This window comes from Mustela nivalis, assembly GCF_964662115.1.
Source record: "Mustela nivalis genome assembly, chromosome: 13".
NCBI lineage: Eukaryota > Metazoa > Chordata > Mammalia > Carnivora > Mustelidae > Mustela > Mustela nivalis.
Window position 1 is genome coordinate 81,307,807 of NC_139032.1, and position 19,616 is coordinate 81,327,422.

General features: G+C 38.7%; 1 protein-coding gene and 1 long non-coding RNA gene across 2 annotated transcripts in view; one reads left to right on the forward strand and one right to left on the reverse strand.

Annotated features, from left to right (window-relative positions):
• The window catches only part of LOC309846545, a 762,900-nt gene that overhangs the window by 295,767 nt on the left and 447,517 nt on the right, over window positions 1-19,616 (forward strand). The gene's annotated exons all lie outside the window — the stretch shown is intronic.
• On the reverse strand, window positions 2,910-3,839 carry LOC309847274 (olfactory receptor 1L8-like; the record flags this gene model as incomplete). Its single annotated transcript, XM_082697210.1, has 1 exon — window positions 2,910-3,839. One exon carries the CDS (start codon window positions 3,837-3,839, stop codon window positions 2,910-2,912), a length of 930 nt encoding a protein of 309 aa, XP_082553336.1.

A 19,616-nucleotide genomic window follows, 5' to 3' on the forward strand; every position in this document is an offset into this window, starting at 1 on the left:
TATTTCACTCAGCATAATCTCTTCTGGTCCCGTCCATGTTGCTATAAAAGTTCGGTATTCGTCCTTTCTGACGGAGGCATAATACTCTGTAGTGTATATGGACCACATGAGGCTTTCTGCTCAGCGGGGAGCCTGCTTCCCTTCCTCTCTCTGTCTACTTGTAATCTCTGTCTGTCAAATAAATAAATAAAATCTTTAAAAAAAAGAACTGGTGATATTCTTTTAAAAAATTAATTTATTGATTTTAGAAAGAGAAAGGGAGAGACAGAGAGAGAGAGAGTGAGCAGGGGGAAGAGCAGAGGGTGAGAAAATCCCTAGCAGACTCTATGCTGACCATGGAGCCAGACATGGGGCTCGATTCCAGGACTCTGAGATCATGACCTGAACCAAAATGAAGAGTCAGACAATTAACTGACTGCACCACTAGGAGCTCTAACATGATATATTTCTGTTGAAATGAAAGTAAATGATATGAACAACAGAGCAATATCTTCTATTACATTTTACTTAGTGATTAGTTCTACAAAAAATATATGTCCCATTTTAATAAATTCAAATATTCCAGATATGTAGAAGCTAAAAACAAACATCATCTCCTTTTCTATTCCATGTCATCTCCTAGAATAAACCATATTCAATGGGAGATTTCTTTACTGACTATATATTACTTAAGCATTATATATACATACACTCTTAAAATATTTATTATTAAGTATTTTATCAGCCACAGCAACTTCTTTTAAGATATGTCTTCATCAAAACCATCATTTATTAATAGGTTTATTCTTTTTCAAAGGAGGTTTCTTCTTCTTTTTTTAAATTATGTTACGTTAGGCACCATACAGTACATCATTAGCTTTTGATGTAGTGATCCATGATCCATTAATTGCATCTAACACCCAGGTTTATTATTTTCTTTTTATGTTATGTTAGTTACCATACTGTATATCATTAGTTTTTGATGTAGTGTTTCATGATTCCCTGTGTATAACGCCAAGTGCTCCATGCAATACATGCCCTTCTTTTTTTTTTTTTTAATTTAACTTTTTATTGTTTATAAACATATATTTTTATCCCCAGGGGTACAGGTCTGTGAATCTCACCTCACACCAGTCAGAATGGCTAAAATCAACAAGTCAGGAAATGACAGATGCTGGCGAGGATGTGGAGAAAGGGGAACCCTCCTACCCTGTTGGTGGGAATGCAAGCTGGTGCAGCCACTCTGGAAAACAGCATGGAGGTTCCTCAGAATGTTGAAAATAGAACTGCCCTATGACCCAGCAATTGCACTATTGGGTATTTACCCTAAAGATACAAATACATGCCCTTCTTAATACATTACTGGTCTAACCCATCCCCCCACTCCCCTCCCCTCTAGGAACCTCAGTTCATTTCCTGAAGTCCATAATCTCTCATAGTTCATCTTCCCATCTGATCCTCCCTCCCCTTTATTTTTCCCAGGCTTATTCTTAACCATTTATTTTCAACTTGCTCTTCATTCATAATTGCTTTTCAGGGCAGTGATAGAAATATGCATCATTATTTAAAATGACCACATATTTAATATTTCTACGGAAAAATTGAACCATCATTTATCTATTCTATTGATGGGCATTTAGATTGTTTTTAATTTTTCACTATTACAAACAATGCTGTCATCAAAAGTGTCTGTGTACATGCATTTCTATAATTTGACGTACTATTACGTTAGGACACGAGTCCTAGAAATAAAACATAGAGATAAGGAATGCTCAGAAATTTTCAAATATTCAGCTTCTCACATGAGGCCATGTTAGTTTTCTTTAGGGGGAGATGCTTATTAAAATTCAGGTTCACAGGCCCCATGTGAAACCTGCTGAGTAATATCTTTGGAAATGATACACAATAGTAAGTGGCAAGAATATTAAAATAGAAAATACAGTAAAGACTAAAATCCCTGAGACAGTAATAGAGAATAAAGAATGAAAACAACAGTATACAGAAGCCTGTAGCACTGGATAACTCTACATCCCAGAGCCTCTATGTTTAGTTCTGGAAGCTCCTAGTTATATCTGCCTGCAATGTTCACATATGGGCTTTGAGTCTCTCTTCAAAAGATACTGAGAATAATTCTAAGTAGTTACAATAAATCTTTCCCTGAGAAGCAGACAGACTTCAGAGTGGTAGGAATGGTAGAAATTGAGGGATCTCTAAGGGGAGTTGAAGGTAAGAGAGGTCAGAAGGGGAGTGATTGCCTGTGAAGGATAAGCACCAGATGACCAGGGTAAGGACCCGGAAGCAACTCTGGCCCTTGCACACTGGCCTGTTCATAGGTTCAGTTGTGTGTTGAACTTCTAAGTTATTTAGCTAATCAGGTCTAAGAGCTGGGCTTGTGTTCACTACAGATCCCAGAATATCTTCCTATCAGTGATAGGAAGTATAAACTGACAGGGCAGACATATTCTTTGCTTTTGTGGAAGTTTCAAATATAGGAAACTCTCAATTTCTGTCTCTCTGTATCTCTTTCTCTTCCTAAATTAGTGTAATGACCTTGAAAAAGCTAGCCAAACGGATTACAAAAGTTCATTAAAGTAAGAAGGATACTAAGGGAATCAAAGTCATTGAGTAGATATGAATTAGTTCCACCAATTTTTGTGGAAAACAGAGGTTTCAACAGCCCTTGGGGGAATGAAAAAGATGTGGTTTCCTGGAGAAGAAGAGAGAGGTAGAAATGTGAAAACTGGAACCCAGGAACTTGGCTGACCTTGAACCATTTGCTGAATCATAATAGGCTCAGTGGTTGATGGCTGCAAATGTAAAGACATGGATACAACCCAACGTTCATGACAGATATGATTATGCCTGCTGACCAGCAGAAACAGGGTCCAGGGGAGCAGAGACCCTCATGAACACGCTCCTAGAGGTTCTGGCTAGGACTTCCCCCTGGCCATCAGCTTCCTCAGGCCCCTTTCCATGTCTCTGTTTCTCAGAGTATAGATAAAAGGATTTAGCATGGAGGACAAAACTGTGTAGGCAAGTGTTGCCACACGCTCTCTAACAGCGTATGTGGACAAGGGTTGTAAATAAACATAGAAGATGCTTCCATAAAAGAGAGTTACCACGGTGAGGTGAGAGCCACAGGTGGAGAAAGCTTTGCGTTTCCCAGCAGCTGAGGGAATCTTGAGAACTGTGATGAAAATTCGTATGTAAGAGAAAGTAATGCACAGAAAGGGGGTCACCAAAACAATGGAGCCTTCTGATGTTATCATGATTTCATTGACAAACGTGGAAGAGCAGGACAATTTTAGCAAAGGCTTGATGTCACAGAAGAAATGGTAGATAACATTGGAGTCACAGAAGATGAGGCGATTCAGTAGTAGGGTGTGTAGGAGTGAGTGGAGGTGAGGAAGTGAGAAGGAAAAGGCCACCAGCAGGACACAGCGGCGGTGGTTCATGGTGGTGACATAGTGGAAGGGGTCACAGATGGCCACATAGCGGTCAAAGGCCATGACCACCAGAAGGCAGCTATCAGTGTTGCCGAAAGCATAAATGAAATACATCTGTGTCAGACACCCAGCATAGGAGATGGTCTTCTCTGACAGGAAGTTCACTAGCATCCTAGGGACAACTGTTGTTGTAAAGCAAATGTCAGTGAAGGACAGGAAACTCAAGAAGAAATACATGGGGGTCTGGAGCTGGGGGTCAGAGTGGATGGCCACAATGATGAGTAGGTTCCCAATTATGGTGACCAGGTACATGGTGAGGAAGAGGATAAAGAGGGGTGTCTGGTCTTCAGGCCGGGAGGAGAGCCCCAGGAGAATGAACTCAGAGACCCTGCTGGTTTGGTTGACTTTTTCCATGGTCACATCGCCAACTAAACAGAGAAGATCTTACCCCTTAACACACAAACATTTCTTTCACAACCGTAATCACAAACAAGGCAGTAAGTATGCTTCTACCTACTATTACTTCCCCCCCTTAAAGCTTTCCTTTACTTTCCACCCATTAGCTACCATGTGGACAACTTGTCATATTTGTGGTCCTTGATGCTGCCCTGTCTCAGCTTGCTGACTTCACATGCTACTGGTGTTGATAGCATGGACTTTCAGAAGAAGAATTTTCCTTCAGAAACAGAGCTTAACTATTTCAGCTTATATCAAATCTTAAAAATAATTGCTAACTGAGTACCTACTTTGTGAAAAATACTCTATGGGAGTAGGGGCACCACTGTGAAAAAGACAGAGACAAGCCTGGCATGGAGGATCTATATCTACCTACCTACCTATTGATCTACCTATCTATCATCTATCTATCATCAGATAGTTCTATGGTGTATAAGGAAATATAAATCCCGTAAGAGGATAGAGACTTACAAAGGTAGGGTTGGGAATTTATTTTAGATTAGATGGTTTCATTCTTTTCTGTCTATATCAGAACAAATTTTCAGTTATGTCATGCTGAGCTTTATCTTTGAATCTCCTTGCCAAAAAGAAGGATTTGATGAAATATTCAATGAGGAAATCAGAGGAATAATGAACCCAGGTCAGCAAAGTTTTACTGTCATGCTTGTTTTATCTTTAGAGGTACTTATTTAGAAGTTCATATTTCTTAGTGAATATTAACCTATCAGTAGTCCATATAAATCCTTGTTTTAAATTTATTTTCTATTTTTCCTCTCGTTTCCTAAGTCAGATCATGTTTTCACATCTTGGATATCCAACCATTAAGCAAGCATATGTTTTTCCATGCCAGCAGCCATTTGGCATGCCATTTGTTTATTTAGTTATATATATATATATATATATATATATATATATATATATATATAATTGAAAAATATATATTATTGCTTTGTTTAGGTATGTTTTTCTTCCATTTACTTCAATATTTACTTAAAAGACTATGGCATATATTTCATTCTTTTTTTTTCTCTCTGTATATAATTTTTTGGATATCTGTCAATGTTCTGGTTCTAACTCTTTCCATTGTATCATGTGGCTCACCTGACTTACTATGGCCTCTAACTCTTTGCTACCATAAACAACATATATTCAGATATCTTTGTGTCTACAGAGTGTTTTAAATTATTCATCCAGACCTTGAGAATGGGGACATTGGTAGACTTGTTTTGGTTTGGTTTGTTTGCTTGTTTGTTTTTGGCTTCATTAATAGTATGAGACTTCAACACTGTACTCATAGCAACGGACAGATCTTCTAAGCAGAAGATCAACATGCATAGGCATGACTTTAATAGCAATTCAAAGAATGGCTATTTATTCATTTGTTCATACAACAATTAAATGTCTAGTTTCCAGCTGGCTCATAGCAGGCAAGTAATTGAATATCTTTAAATTTCAGTGTTCTTATCTGTGAATAGCTATATTAATATTTTCTCCATAATATTTTTATGAGATTTTCATGATATAATGTACCCAAAGCACTTAGAATAGTTCCAGAGAGAAAGAAAGTAAGTATTTGATAATACTGTCTTCTCTTTCCCATCACCATTGGTGCCAATGACTTTTTCCCCAGCTAGGTTTCTGTACACATTCTCAAAAGTAATGAATCAGAATACTAAAAAAATCCTAGCCGACACTTTAATGCTCTAATGGTCATACTGACCTTAATATGAATCTACAAAGCCTTTTTAGAAGGCGCATTTGTCCATGTTTTGACAAATCTGTGAGTAAATCAACAATTAAGCTCTTATCCCATATAAGTGGAACTTTTTTTAATCCTCACTGTAAACTTATGAGACATAAATTATTATTATTCCAAGCTTTTTTTTTTTTTGATGAGGAAACAGATAGAGAGAGTAACAATAATTTGCTAAACTCACATATCAAGTAAATAGCAGAAATATGTTTCAAACTCAGGACTAATTGTGGATTTCAAGATTTAACCACTATGTGTCTTCTCATGTTTTTGTAAAGCTATAAAATATATCTGAAATAGCCATGCACAGGATCTAGTTTCTTTTTCAACTTGATCATTTTCTATTTTTTTTAAGTCACTTTCTATTTTTTATTTTCTATTTTAAAACACATATATGTCCCACCATTTTTTCCTAAAATTTTTTTAGTCCCACATTAAAACAGACCTTTGCTTTTACAATGGGAAATCTAGTTTTTCTGTGTTCAACAGAATGCAGACTTTGAAAATTCTAATACACATGAATAACTGGCAACAGGGGGAATTTGGTCTTGGATGGCTGGTGCATTACATGTGTATTGAGTCGAGAGTGTGGTAGAAAGTGCGCTGGACCTGGAAGCACAAGGTAGAGGTTTATACTATCACCTGTGCCCTATGTGATTTTAGGTATATTAAAGAGCTAATGAAACTTAACATATAAGTACAGCTTGTAAAATATATACATAAAAAATAAGTTATTTGTGAAGGGGATGACTGGGGAGTATGAGATAAGATTTAAAGTGATTTAAAAGTTTTTTTTCAGCTGAGGTCATCCCCAAAGACCGCTTAAGGCTGAGGACTATCTTACAAGTCCCTGTGTCTTATCTGGGTTGAGTACTTGATAAAATGGAAGGAAGTTTTGGAAGTGAGAATCCTAGGGAATCATTCTAAAAACCTGGGATGTGTCAGGGAAGGGGACGTGTGTGTGTGTGTGTGTGTGTGTGTTTGTGTGTGTGTGTGTGTGTGTGTGTGTGTGTGGTGCGTGTGTGTGTATATTTTCTACTAAACTCCTCTTCTGCACCTATTGAGAATCTGGTTCCTGGAAACCATGGGATAATGATACACACTGGACCACAGATCAAATAGGGTGGTCACAAAATACAAAGCCAGACTTATTATTAGGCTGAACTCTGATATATTGTGTCCGTATGATTTTTGGAACCAGAGGAGCCAAATAGAGGCTGAAATAAATATCCAGGTGAGGTGGATGGTCAGTGAGTATGATGATGTTCACTTTCCATATCCAGATATCTTCTCACTTTTCCCAGTTTAAAAAAAATATTTTCTCTCTCCTGAGCCACTTTTCCAAATTGGTTACATTTACCTATCAGTCAAAGCTGCCCTTTTGATTTTCTAGCCAGCAATGAGCAAGAGGGGTTGGGAAGAAGGAAGAAAGAGAAGATAGATTCCTCTGGATTCCAGAGGGAAAAAGTATTTTCCTGATTCTGGATCCCATCCCTGTCTATTCCTCATCCTCTGTCTCTCAGCATCATTCAGTTGTTTTCTGCTCCCCACTGTAGAAGGCTGAGATGCCCAGACTCACTGTAGCAGGAACGCTCCTGGTTGGTGAAACCCTATGGTCTTCTCATGGGTTTGTCTCTGCTCTCCTGGACACCTTTGGGTCCTTCTTGTGCTGAGAGAGCTTTGGAGTGCTCATTCCAATCTGACTCCTCAAGAGAACTTGCTCTGTGAACTCTCTCTTGATACAGAAATCACAATGGCCACAGAATTGAGTGGAGTTGTCCTCAGGGGGACAATTAACTCCTGAGGCCACCTTCTTAAGATTGAGGCTATTTCCAGAGCCGTTTAAACTTACCATAACATCTCCAGGGCATGCTTTAGTGTCCTCAGTGTAGGGTAATCAAAGGTGATAGGATCTGCACACCTGTGTGTGTGTGTGTGTGTGTGTGTATGTGTGTGTGTGTGTGTTCAGTGAGTAGGGAGTGCTACCATTTGGGTTCTCCAGGAAGCAGTCTTTCAGATGGAGATTAGCATGCAAGGTGTTCATTACAGAGTGCTCTAGGAATCCTCATCTGTGGGAGAATGAGAAATTAAGCAGAGCTGGGCAGAGGGAAAAGGTGGGTTGTGATACAGTCTTCATGAAGGTCTCAGCTGACCTTACTGGGAGCTCTGGAGCTAGGATGTCAAAGAGGACAATTCTTTATATCCCCATGTTGATCATTGGGAGTAGGGTGCTTCTGGAAGAAAGGATACTCAGATGAAGCAGTTTCTTTCAGCTGAAGTCATCCCCAAAGAGAGCTTAAAGCTGAGGACTACCTCACAAGGTCACCCTTGATGAGCTATAGTGCACTCATTATCCATTTTTGACCTGCACTTAAACAGTGAGCTGACCCACCTGTGAACCATGCTCAAGCATTTCCCTCCTCTGTCAGCTGGTTATAAGGGAAAATTCTATGTAGCCATTGCTTTCCAAACCCTCTTCTAGATCACTTGGATCTTTACAGTGCTTCTTTATGTCCCCTGCATCTTTACAGTGCTTAGCTTCCACCCTCAAGACTGTCTCTTGTTAAAGTTCCAACTTGCTAGCAACTTCTTGGTTATCTGGTCCAATTACCATGGTATCTTTGATACAATGGACTAGTGCGATGTCCTATGGGATATGCAAACAGTCTGCATGTTTTTGGACTCTACTATGACAGAATTCAGAAGAGTTAACAGAGTCCTGAGGAAAACATATACCATTTTCATTCCAAGTGCATGCAAACTGTTTCTGATCCTTCTATGTGTGAGGGGTGGAAAATAATGCATCCACAAGATCAGTGGCTGCAGATCATGCACCTGAGGCCAAATACTAGTCTTTGGTAGCAAATATACCACATCTGAAGGATGGCTAAGATTGCAGCTACTACTTGGTTGACTTTGCAATGGTCCACTGTCACCTTCCAGGCTCTGTCTGTTTTTCATAGGAACTCAAATGGTGAATCAAGGGGAGAAATAATGGACATTCATCCTGGCATGCTTTCTGTGCCATTTCCCTGGGATATATTATTTTTGATTTATTACCCTGACTTGGGGATGGGCAGTTTCAGGAGCTTCTCACAGGCCAGGGATTGAATGTTGAGGATGTGCCAACTGCCATGCATATCTTTGTAGTTATATATTAGGAAACTAGTGAAATCACATGGTGGGTCTGTAGATTAAGTGGACCCACTGTATAAGCGATTTGGGTCAGTACTCCATTTAGTACCCTGTCCCCATACTCATTCTCTCTAACAGTGAAATCATGATGACATTTCCCCATTTAAAGTTGCCAAGTAAATGCTATATGTACCCTTGGGGAAGACATGGGTATACCCCTGTGGTGTTGCATGGCTCTTTCTCCTTGGGATGTGGGCTCTCCATCAGTCAGTGGATTTGGGGACTAAAAAGTGACTCAGGTCTAAAAACCAAGCAAGGGACTAGAATGTTTTATTGAGTACACTCAGTCACCTCATAATGGAGCAATACCCCTTATTGGTTGCTGATCTAGCCACTCCATCTCCATAATTCTTCCCTGTTGCGGTTTCCTTGACAGACATTCTGACCTCACCACTTGTAAAGATTAATTTTCTGTGTCAAGATGGCTGGGCTACGGGGCCTACTTATTTAACCAAATTCTAATTTATATTTTGCTGTGGAGGTATTTTGTAGATATGACTGACATCTACAATCGGTTGACTTTAAGTAAAGGAATGTAATTTAAGTAAATAAAGTAAAATGCTTTACTTAAGGCCTTAAGAATATAAGCAAAAACTGAGGCTTCCTGGAGAAGAGACTCTACCTCAAGACTGCCCGAGTTTCCAGCCTGCAGAGCTGTCTGCAGCTGTGGATTTTGGACTTGCCAGCTCCCACAATTGCATAAGTCAACTCTTTTTATTTATTTTATGTGTGTTTTTATTAGTTTTAGAGGTAGAATTTAGTGATTCATCAGTTGCATATAACACCCAATGCTCATTACATAAAGTGCCCTCTTTAATTCACATCATCCAATTATCCCTCCCCTGACCCCCGCTACCCCTCCAGCAACCCTCAGTTTGTTTCCTAGAGTTCAGCATCTCTTATGGTTTGTCTCCCTCTCAATTTTCATCTTATTTTATTTGTCCTTCCTTTCCTCTATGTTCCTCTGTTTTCTTTCTTTCTTTTTTTAGATTTTGTTTATTTATTTGACAGAGGTCACAAGTAGACAGAGAGGCAGGCAGTGAGAGAGGAAGGGAGGGAGGCTCCCTGCTGAGCAGAGAGCCCGATGCGGGGGCTCGATCCCAGGACCCTGGGATCATGACCCGAGCCAAAGGCAGAGGCTTTAACCCACTGAGCCACCCAGGTGCCCCTATTTTCTTTTTTTTGTGTTAAGATTTTATTTATTTATTTATTTATTTATTTATTTATTTATTTATTTGACAGAGAGAGAGAGATAGCATGAGAGAAAGCACAAGCAGTGGGAGTGGCAGGCAGAGGGAGAGAGAAGCAGTCTTCCTACTAGGCAAGGAGCCCGATGAGGGCTTGATACCAGGACCATCAGATCAGAGCTTGAGTTGAAGATAGGTGCTTAACCAACTGAGTCACCCAGGTACCCCATCTGTTTTATTTCTTAAAATCCACATGAGTGAAATCATTTGATATTTGTCCTTTTCTGACTGACTTATTTCATATACCACAATACCCTCTAGTTCCATCCATATCATTGCAAATGGCAATATGTCATTCTTTTTGATGGCTGGGTAATATTCATATATATATATATATATATATATACACACATATATATACATACATACACACACACTACCTCTTCTTTATCCATTCCTCTGTCAATGGACACCTCAGCTATTTCCACAGTTTGGCTATTGTGGACATTGCTGCTATAAACATTGGGGTGCATGTGCCCTTTCGAATCACTATGTTTGTATCCTTTGGATAAATACCTAGTAGTGCAATTGCTGAGTCACAGTTTAGCTATCTTTTTAAGTTTCTGAGGAATGTTCATACTACACTAGAGTGGCTGTACCAGCTTGCATTCCCACCAATAGTATACATGGATTCCCTTTTCTCTGCATTTTTGCCAATATCCATTGTTTCCTGACTTGTTAATTTTAGCCACTCTGACTGGCATGAGGTGGTATCTCATTGTGGTTTTGATGTCAGTGATATTGAGCATTTTTTTTTCATATGTCTATTGTCCATTTGTATGTCTTCTTTGGAGAAATGTCTCTTCATGTCTTCTGCCCATTTCTTTTTTATTTTTATTTTATAATTTTTTATTTTTTATAAACATATATTTTTATCCCCAGGGGTATAGGTCTGTGAATCACCAGGTTTACACACTTCACAGCACTCTCCAAAGCACATACCCTCTCCAATGTCCATAATCCCACCCCCTTCTCCCAAACCCCCTCCCCCCAGCAACCCTCAGTTTGTTTTGTGAGATTAAAGTCACTTATGGTTTGCCTCCCTCCCAATCCCATCTTGTTTCATTTATTCTTCTCCTACCCACTTAAGCCTCCATGTTGCATCACCACTTCCTCATATCAGGGAGATCATATGATAGTTGTCTTTCTCTGCTTGACTTATTTCGCTAAGCATGATACACTCTAGTTCCATCCATGTTGTCGCAAATGGCAAGATTTCATTTCTTTTGATGGCTGCATAGTATTCCATTGTGTATATATACCACATCTTCTTGATCCATTCATCTGTTGATGGACATCTAGGTTCTTTCCATAGTTTGGCTATTGTGGACATTGCTGCTATAAACATTCGGGTGCATGTGCCCCTTTGGATCACTACATTTGTATCTTTAGGGTAAATACCCAATAGTGCAATTGCTGGGTCATAGGGCAGTTCTATTTTCAACATTTTGAGGAACCTCCATGCTGTTTTCCAGAGTGCCTGCACCAGCTTGCATTCCCACCAACAGTGTAGGAGGGTTCCCCTTTCTCCGCATCCTCGCCAGCATCTGTCATTTCCTGACTTGTTGATTTTAGCCATTCTGACTGGTGTGAGGTGATATCTCATTGTGGTTTTGATTTGTATTTCCCTGATGCTGAATGATATGGAGCACTTTTTCATGTGTCTATTCGCCATCTGGATGTCTTCTTTGCAGAAATGTCTGTTCATGTCCTCTGCCCATTTCTTGATTGGATTATTTGTTCTTTGGGTGTTGAGTTTGCTAAGTTCTTTATAGATTCTGGACACTAGTCCTTTATCTGATATGTCGTTTGCAAATATCTTCTCCCATTCTGTCAGTTGTCTTTCGATTTTGTTAACTGTTTCCTTTGCTGTGCAAAAGCTTTTGATCTTGATGAAATCCCAATAGTTCATTTTTTCCCTTGCTTCCCTTGCCTTTTGCGTTGTTCCTAGGAAGATGTTGCTGCGGCAGAGGTTGAAGAGGTTGCTGCCTGTGTTCTCCTCAAGGATTTTGATGGATTCCTTTCGCACATTGAGGTCCTTCATCCATTTTGAGTCTATTTTTGTGTGTGGTGTAAGGAAATGGTCCAATTTCATTTTTCTGCATGTGGCTGTCCAATTTTCCCAGCACCATTTATTGAAGAGGCTGTCTTTTTTCCATTGGACATTCTTTCCTGCTTTGTCGAAGATGAGTTGACCATAGATTTGAGGGTCTATTTCTGGGCTCTCTATTCTGTTCCATTGATCTATGTGTCTGTTTTTGTGCCAGTACCATGCTGTCTTGATGATGACAGCTTTGTAATAGAGCTTTAAGTCAGGAAATGTGATGCCACCAACGTTGCTTTCTTTTTCAATATCCCTTTGGCTATTCGAGGTCTTTTCTGGTTCCATATAAATTTTAGCATTATTTGTTCCATTTCTTTGAAAAAGATGGATGGTACTTTGATAGGAATTGCATTAAATGTGTAGATTGCTTTAGGTAGCATAGACATTTTCACAATATTTATTCTTCCAATCCAGGAGCATGGAACATTTTTCCACTTCTTTGTGTCTTCCTCAATTTCTTTCATGAGTACTTTATAGTTTTCTGAGTATAGATTCTGTGTCTCTTTGGTTAGGTTTATTCCTAGGTATCTTATGGTTTTGGATGCAATTGTAAATGGGATTGACTCCTTAATATCTCTTTCTTCTGTCTTGCTGTTGGTGTAGAGAAATGCAACTGATTTCTGTGCATTGATTTTATATCCTGACACTTTACTGAATTCCTGTATAAGTTCTAGCAGTTTTGGAGTGGAGTCTTTTGGGTTTTCCACATATAGTATCATATCATCTGCGAAGAGTGATAATTTGACTTCTTCTTTGCCGATTTGGATGCCTTTAATTTCCTTTTGTTGTCTGATTGCTGAGGCTAGGACCTCTAGTACTATGTTGAATAGCAGTGGTGATAATGGACATCCCTGCCGTGTTCCTGACCTTAGCAGAAAAGCTTTCAGTTTTTCTCCATTGAGAATGATATTTGCGGTGGGTTTTTCATAGATGGCTTTGATGATATTGAGGTATGTGCCCTCTATCCCTACACTTTGAAGAGTTTTGATCAGGAAGGGATGCTGTACTTTGTCAAATGCTTTTTCAGCATCTATTGAGAGTATCATATGGTTCTTGTTCTTTCTTTTATTGATGTGTTGTATTACATTGACTGATTTGTGGATGTTGAACCAACCTTGCAGTCCTGGAATAAATCCCACTTGGTCGTGGTGAATAATCTTTTTAATGTACTGTTGAATCCTATTGGCTAGTATTTTGTTGAGTATTTTCGCATCTGTGTTCATCAAGGATATCGGTCTATAGCTCTCTTTTTTGGTGGGATCCTTGTCTGGTTTTGGGATCAAGGTGATGCTGGCCTCATAAAATGAGTTTGGAAGTTTTCCTTCCATTTCTATTTTTTTTTTTCTGCCCATTTCTTAACTGGATTATTTGTTTTTTGGGTATGTAGTTGGATAAGTTCTTTTTTTCAGTTTTTTAAAAAGATTGTATGTATTTATTTGAGAGTGAGTGTGAGAAAGAGAGAGCATGAGCAGGGGGTAGGAGCAGAGGGAGAGGAAGAAGCAGATTCTCCACTGAGCAGGGACCCCCCAGAGGTGGGACTCGATCCCCATACCCTGGGGTCATGACCTGAGCCAAAGGAAGATGCAACTGAATGAGCCACCCAAGTTCAAACTTGGTAAGTTCTTTATAGGTTTTGGATACTAACTCTTTATCAGATATGCCATTTGCAAATATCTTCTCCCATTCTGTGGGTTGCCTCTTTGTTTTGTTGACTGTTTCCTTTGCTGTGCAGAAGCTTTTGATCTTGATGAAGTTCCAATAGTTCATTTTTGCTTTTGTTTCTTTTGCCTTTGGAGACATGTCTAGTAAGAAGTTGTGCAGCTGAGATCAAAGAGGTGCTGCCTGTGTTCTCCTCTAGGACTTTTATTCCTGTCTCACATTTAGGACTTTCACTCATTTTGAGTTTATATTTGTGTATGTTGTAAGAGAATGGTCCAGTTTCATTCTTCTACATGTGGCAGTCCAATTCTCCCAACACTTGTTGAAGAGACTGCCTTTTTTCCATTGGATATTCTTTCCTGCTTTGTTGAAGATTAGTTGAGCAAAGAGTTGAGGGTCCATTTCTGGATTCTCTATTCTGCTCCATTGATCTATGTGTCTGTTTTTGTGCCAGCACCAAACTATAACACAGTTTGAAGTCTGGAATTGTGATGCCTCCAGGCTTGGTTTTCTTTTTCAACCATCCCTTGGCTATTTGGGGTCTTTTCTGGTTCCATACATATTTTAGGATTATTTGTTCCAGCTCTGTGAAAAATGTTGATGGCATTTTGATAGGGATTGCATTGAATGTGTAGATTGCTTTGCATAGCATAGACATCTTAACAATGCTTATTCTCCCAATCCATAAGCATGGAATGGTTTTCCATTTGTGTGTGTGTGTGTGTTCTATCATTTTCAGAGTACAGATCCTTTACCTCTTTGGTTAGGCTTATTCCTAGGCATCTTATGGTTTTTGGTGCAATTGTAAATGGGATTGATTCCTTGATTTCTCTTTCTTCTGCCTCGTTGTTAGTGTACAGAAATGCAACTGACTTCTATGCCTTTATTTTATATCCTTCCATTTTGCTGAATTCCTGTATCACTTCTAACAATTTTTTGCTGGAGTCTTTTGGGTTTTCTACATAGAGTATCATGTCATCTGTGAAGTGAACAAGTTTGATTTCTTCTTTGCTGATTTAGATGCCTTTTATTTTATTTTTTTGTTTTCTGATTGCTGATGCTAGCACTTCTGGTACTATATTGAACAGCAATGATAGAGTGGACATCTCTGTCATGTTCCTGACCTTAGGGAAAAAGCTCTCAGTTTTCCTCATTGAGAATGATATTCACTGTGGGTTTTTCATATGTGGCTTTTATGATATTCAGGTATGTTCCTTCTATTCCTACCCTGCTGAGAGTTTGTTTTGTTTTTTTTTTTTTTTAAGAAGAATGCTGTATTTTTCAAATGCTTTTTCTGAATACTTTGAAAGGATCATATGGTTCTTGTCTTTTTTGCTGTTGTTGTTAATGCAGTATATCACATTGATTGATTTATGGATGTTGAACTACTCTTGCATCCCAGGAATAAATCCCACTTGGTTGTGGTGAGTAATTCTTTTGATACAATGTTGGACCCTATTAGCTAGTAACTTGGTGAGAATTTTTGCATCCATGTTCATCAGGGATATTGGTCTGTAATTCTCCTTTTTGACAGAGTCTTTGTCTGGTTTTGGAATCAAGGTAATTCTGGCCTTGTAGAACAAGTTTGAAAGTTTTTCTTTTCTGAAACAGCTTCAGTAGAGTAAGTATTATTTCTCCTTTAATTGTTTAGTAGAATACCCCTGGGAAGCTATCTGGCCCTGGACTCTTGTTTTTTGGGAGGTTTTTGATAACTGCTTCAATTTCCTAGCTGGTTATGGGTCTCTCCAGACTTTCTATTTCTTCCTGGTTCAGTTTTGGTAGTTTATATGTTTCTAGGAATGTATCCATTTCTTCCAGATTGCCTGGTTTGTTACCATATAATTGCTCATAACAGTGTCTTGTAATTGTTTGTATTTCTTTGGTGTTGGTGTGATTTCTCCTCTTTCATTCATGTTTTTATTTATTTGGGTCCTTTCTTTGTCTCTCTCTCTCTCTCTCTCTTTTTGGATAGGTCTGGCTAGGGGTTTATTGATCTTATTAATTCTTTCAAAGAACTAGTGCCTGGTTTTGTTGTTTGGTTCTACTGTGTGTTTGTTTGTTTTTTTCTGTATCATTGATTTCTACTCTAATCTTTCCTATTTCTCTTATTTTGCTAGATTTAGGCTTTACTTGTTCTTTTTCTAGCTCCTTTAGGTGTAAGGTTAGATTGTGTATTTGAGACTTTTCTTGCTTCATGAGAAAGGCCTGTATTGCTATACACTTCCTTCTTAGGACCACCTTTGCTGAATCCCAAAGGTTCTGAAATATTGTTTTCATTTTTATTTGTTTCCACATATTTTTAAAGTCTTCTTTAATTTTTTTGTTAGCCCATTTATTTATTATTTTTTTTTAGCCCATTTATTCTTTAGTAGGATGCTCCTAATCTCCAGGTATTTGTGTTCCTTCCAGATTTTTTCTTGTTATCAAGTTCAAATTTTAAATCATTGTGATCTGAAAATACACATGGTATAATCCCTATCTTTTTGTACCATTGAGATCTGATTTGTGACCCAGTATGTGATCTATTCTGGAGAATGTTCCTTGCACACTTGAGAAGAATGAGTATTCTGTTGCTTTAGTATGGAATGCTCCTTATACATTTGTGAAGTCCATCTGGTTCAGTGTGTCATTCAAACCTCTTGTTTCCTTGTTGATTTTCTGCTTAGAGGATCTGTCCACTGTTTTGAGTGGGGTGATAAAGTCCCCTAGTATTATTGTATTATTATCAATCTGTTACTTTAATTTTTTTTAGTGGTTTTATATATTTACCTGCTCCCAAGCAGGAGTATAAATATTTGCAATCTGTACATCTTCTTATTGGATAGACCCTTTTATTATGATACAGTGTCCCTCTTCATCCCTTATTACAGTCTGGCTTAAAAGCTAGTTTGTCATTTAAAATAACTATTTAAAAAAAAAAAAAAAGCTAGTTTGTCTGATGTATGTAAGAATTGCTATTCCAGGTTTCTTTTGATGTCTATTAGCATTATAAATGGCTCTCCACCTCCTCACTTTCATTCTGGAAGTGTCTTTGAATCTAAACTGAGTCTTTTAAACAACAGATTTATGGGTCTTCTTTTTTATAAATTTTTTCAATTTATTTATTTTCAGAAAAGCAGTATTCATTATTTTTTCACCATACCCAGTGCTCCATGCAATCCATGCCCTCTATAATACCCACCACCTGGTACCCTGACCTCCCACCCCCCTGCCACTTCAAACCCTTCAGATTGTTTTTTAGAGTCCATAGTCTCTCGTGATTCACCTCCCCTTCCAATTTACCCCAACTTCCTTCTCCTCTCTAACACCCCTTGTCCTCCATGCTATTTGTTATGCTCCACAAATAAGTGAAACCATATGATAATTGACTCTCTCTGCTTGGCTTATTTCACTCAGCATAATCTCTTCCAGTCCCATTCATGTAGCTACAAAAGTTGGGTATTCATCCTTTCTGATGGAGGCATAATACTCCATAGTGTATATGGACCACATTTTCCTTATCCATTCGTACGTTGAAGGGCATCTTGGTTCTTTCCATAGTTTGGCGACCGTGGCCATTGCTGCTATAAACACTGGGGTACAGATGGCCCTTCTTTTCACGACATCTGTGTCCTTGGGGTAAATACCCAGGAGTGCAGTGGCAGGGTCATAGGGAAGCTCTATTTTTAATTTCTTGAGGAATCTCCACACTGTTCTCCAAAGAGGCTGCACCAACCTGCATTCCCACCAACAGTGGAAGAGGGTTCCCCTTTCTCCACATCCCCTTCAACACATGTTGTTTCCTGTCTTGCTAATTTTGGCCATTCTAACTGGTGTAAGGTGATATCTCAATGTGGTTTTAGTTTGAATCTCCCTGAGGGCTAATGATGATGAACATTTTTTCATGTGTCTGATAGCCATTTGTATGTCTTGATTGGAGAAGTGTCTCTTCATATCTTCTGCCCATTTTTTGATATGTTTGCCTGTTTCATGTGTGTTGAGTTTGAGGAGTTCATTATAGATCCTGGATATCAACCTTTTGTCTGTACTGTATTTGCAAATATCTTCTCCCATTCCGTGGGTTTCCTCTTTGTTTTTTTGACTGTTTCCTTTGCTGTGCAGAAGCTTTTGATTTTGAGGAAGTCCCAAAAGTTTATTTTCACTTTTGTTTCCTTTGCCTTTGGAGACATATCTTGAAAGAAGTTGCTGTGGCTGATATCGAAGAGATGACTGCCTATGTTCTCCTCTAGGAGTCTGATGGATTCCTGTCTCACGTTGAGGTCTCTTATCCATTTTGAGTTTATCTTTGTGTATGGTGTAAGAGATTGGTCGAGTTTCATTCTTCTACATATAGCTGTCCAGTTTTCCCAGCACCATTTATTGAAGAGACTGTCTTTTTTCCACTGTATATTTTTTCCTGTTTTGTCAAAGATTAATTGACCATAGAGTTAAGGGTCCATATCTGGGCTCTCTACTCTGATCCGCTGGTCTATGTGTCTGTTTTTATGCCAGTACCATGCTGTCTTGGCGATCACAGCTTTGTAATAAAGCTTGAAAGCAGGTAACATGATGCCCCCAGCTTTATTTTTGTTTTTCAACATTTCCTTAGCGATCGGGGTCTCTTATGATTCCATACAAGTTTTAGGATTATTTGCTCCAGCTCTTTGAAGAATACCAGTGGAATTTTGATCGGAATGTCATTAAAAGTATATATTGCTCTAGGCAGTATAGACATTTTAACAATGTTTATTCTTCTGATCCAAGAGCATGGAATGGTCTTCCATCTATTTGTGTCTTCTTCAATTTCTTTCATGAGTGTTCTGTAGTTCCTCGAGTACAGATCCTTTACCTCTTTGGTTAGGTTTATTCCCAGGTATCTTATGGTTCTTGGTGCTATAGTAACTGGAATCGATTCCCTAATTTCCCTTTCTGTATTTTCATTGTTAGTGTATAAGAAAGCCACTGATTTCTGCACATTGACCTTGTATCCTGCCATGTTGCTGAATTGCTGTATGAGTTCTAGTAGTTTGGGGGTGGAGTCTTTTGGGTTTCCCATATAAAGAATCATGTCGTCTACAAAGAGAGATAGTTTGACTTATTCATTACCAATTTGGATACCTTTTATTTCTCTTTCTTGTCTGATTCTGTTGCTAGGACTTCTAATACTATGTTGAACAAGAGTGGTGAAAGTGGGCATCCTTGTCTTGTTCCTGATCTCAACGGGAAGGCTGCAAGCTTTTTCCCATGGAGGATGATATTTGCTGTGGGTCTTTCACAGATAGATTTGATGAAGTTCAGGAATGTTATCTCTATCCCTATACTTTGAAGCGTTTTAATCAGGAACAGATGCTGGATTTTGTCAAATGCTTTTTCTGCATCAATTGAGAAGACCATGTGGTTCTTTTCTCTTCTCATATTAATTTGTTGTATCACATTGATTGATTTGTGAATGTTGAACCATCCTTGTAGCCCAGGGATGAATCCCACCTGATCATGGTGGATAATCTTTTTAATGTGCTGTTGGATCCTGTTGGCTAGGATCTTGTTGAGAATCTTAGCATCCATATTCATCAGTGATATTGGTCTAAAATTCTTCTTTTTGGTAGGGTCTTCCTGGTTTGGGGATCAGGGTAATGCTGGCTTCATAGAAAGAGTCTGGAAGTTTTCCTTCTGCTTCAATTTTTTGAAACAGCTTCAGGAGAATAGGTGTTATTTCTTCTTTGAAGGTTTGGTAGAATTCCCCAGGGAATCCGTCAGGTCCTGGCCTCTTGTTTTTTGGGAGGTTTTTGATCACTGCT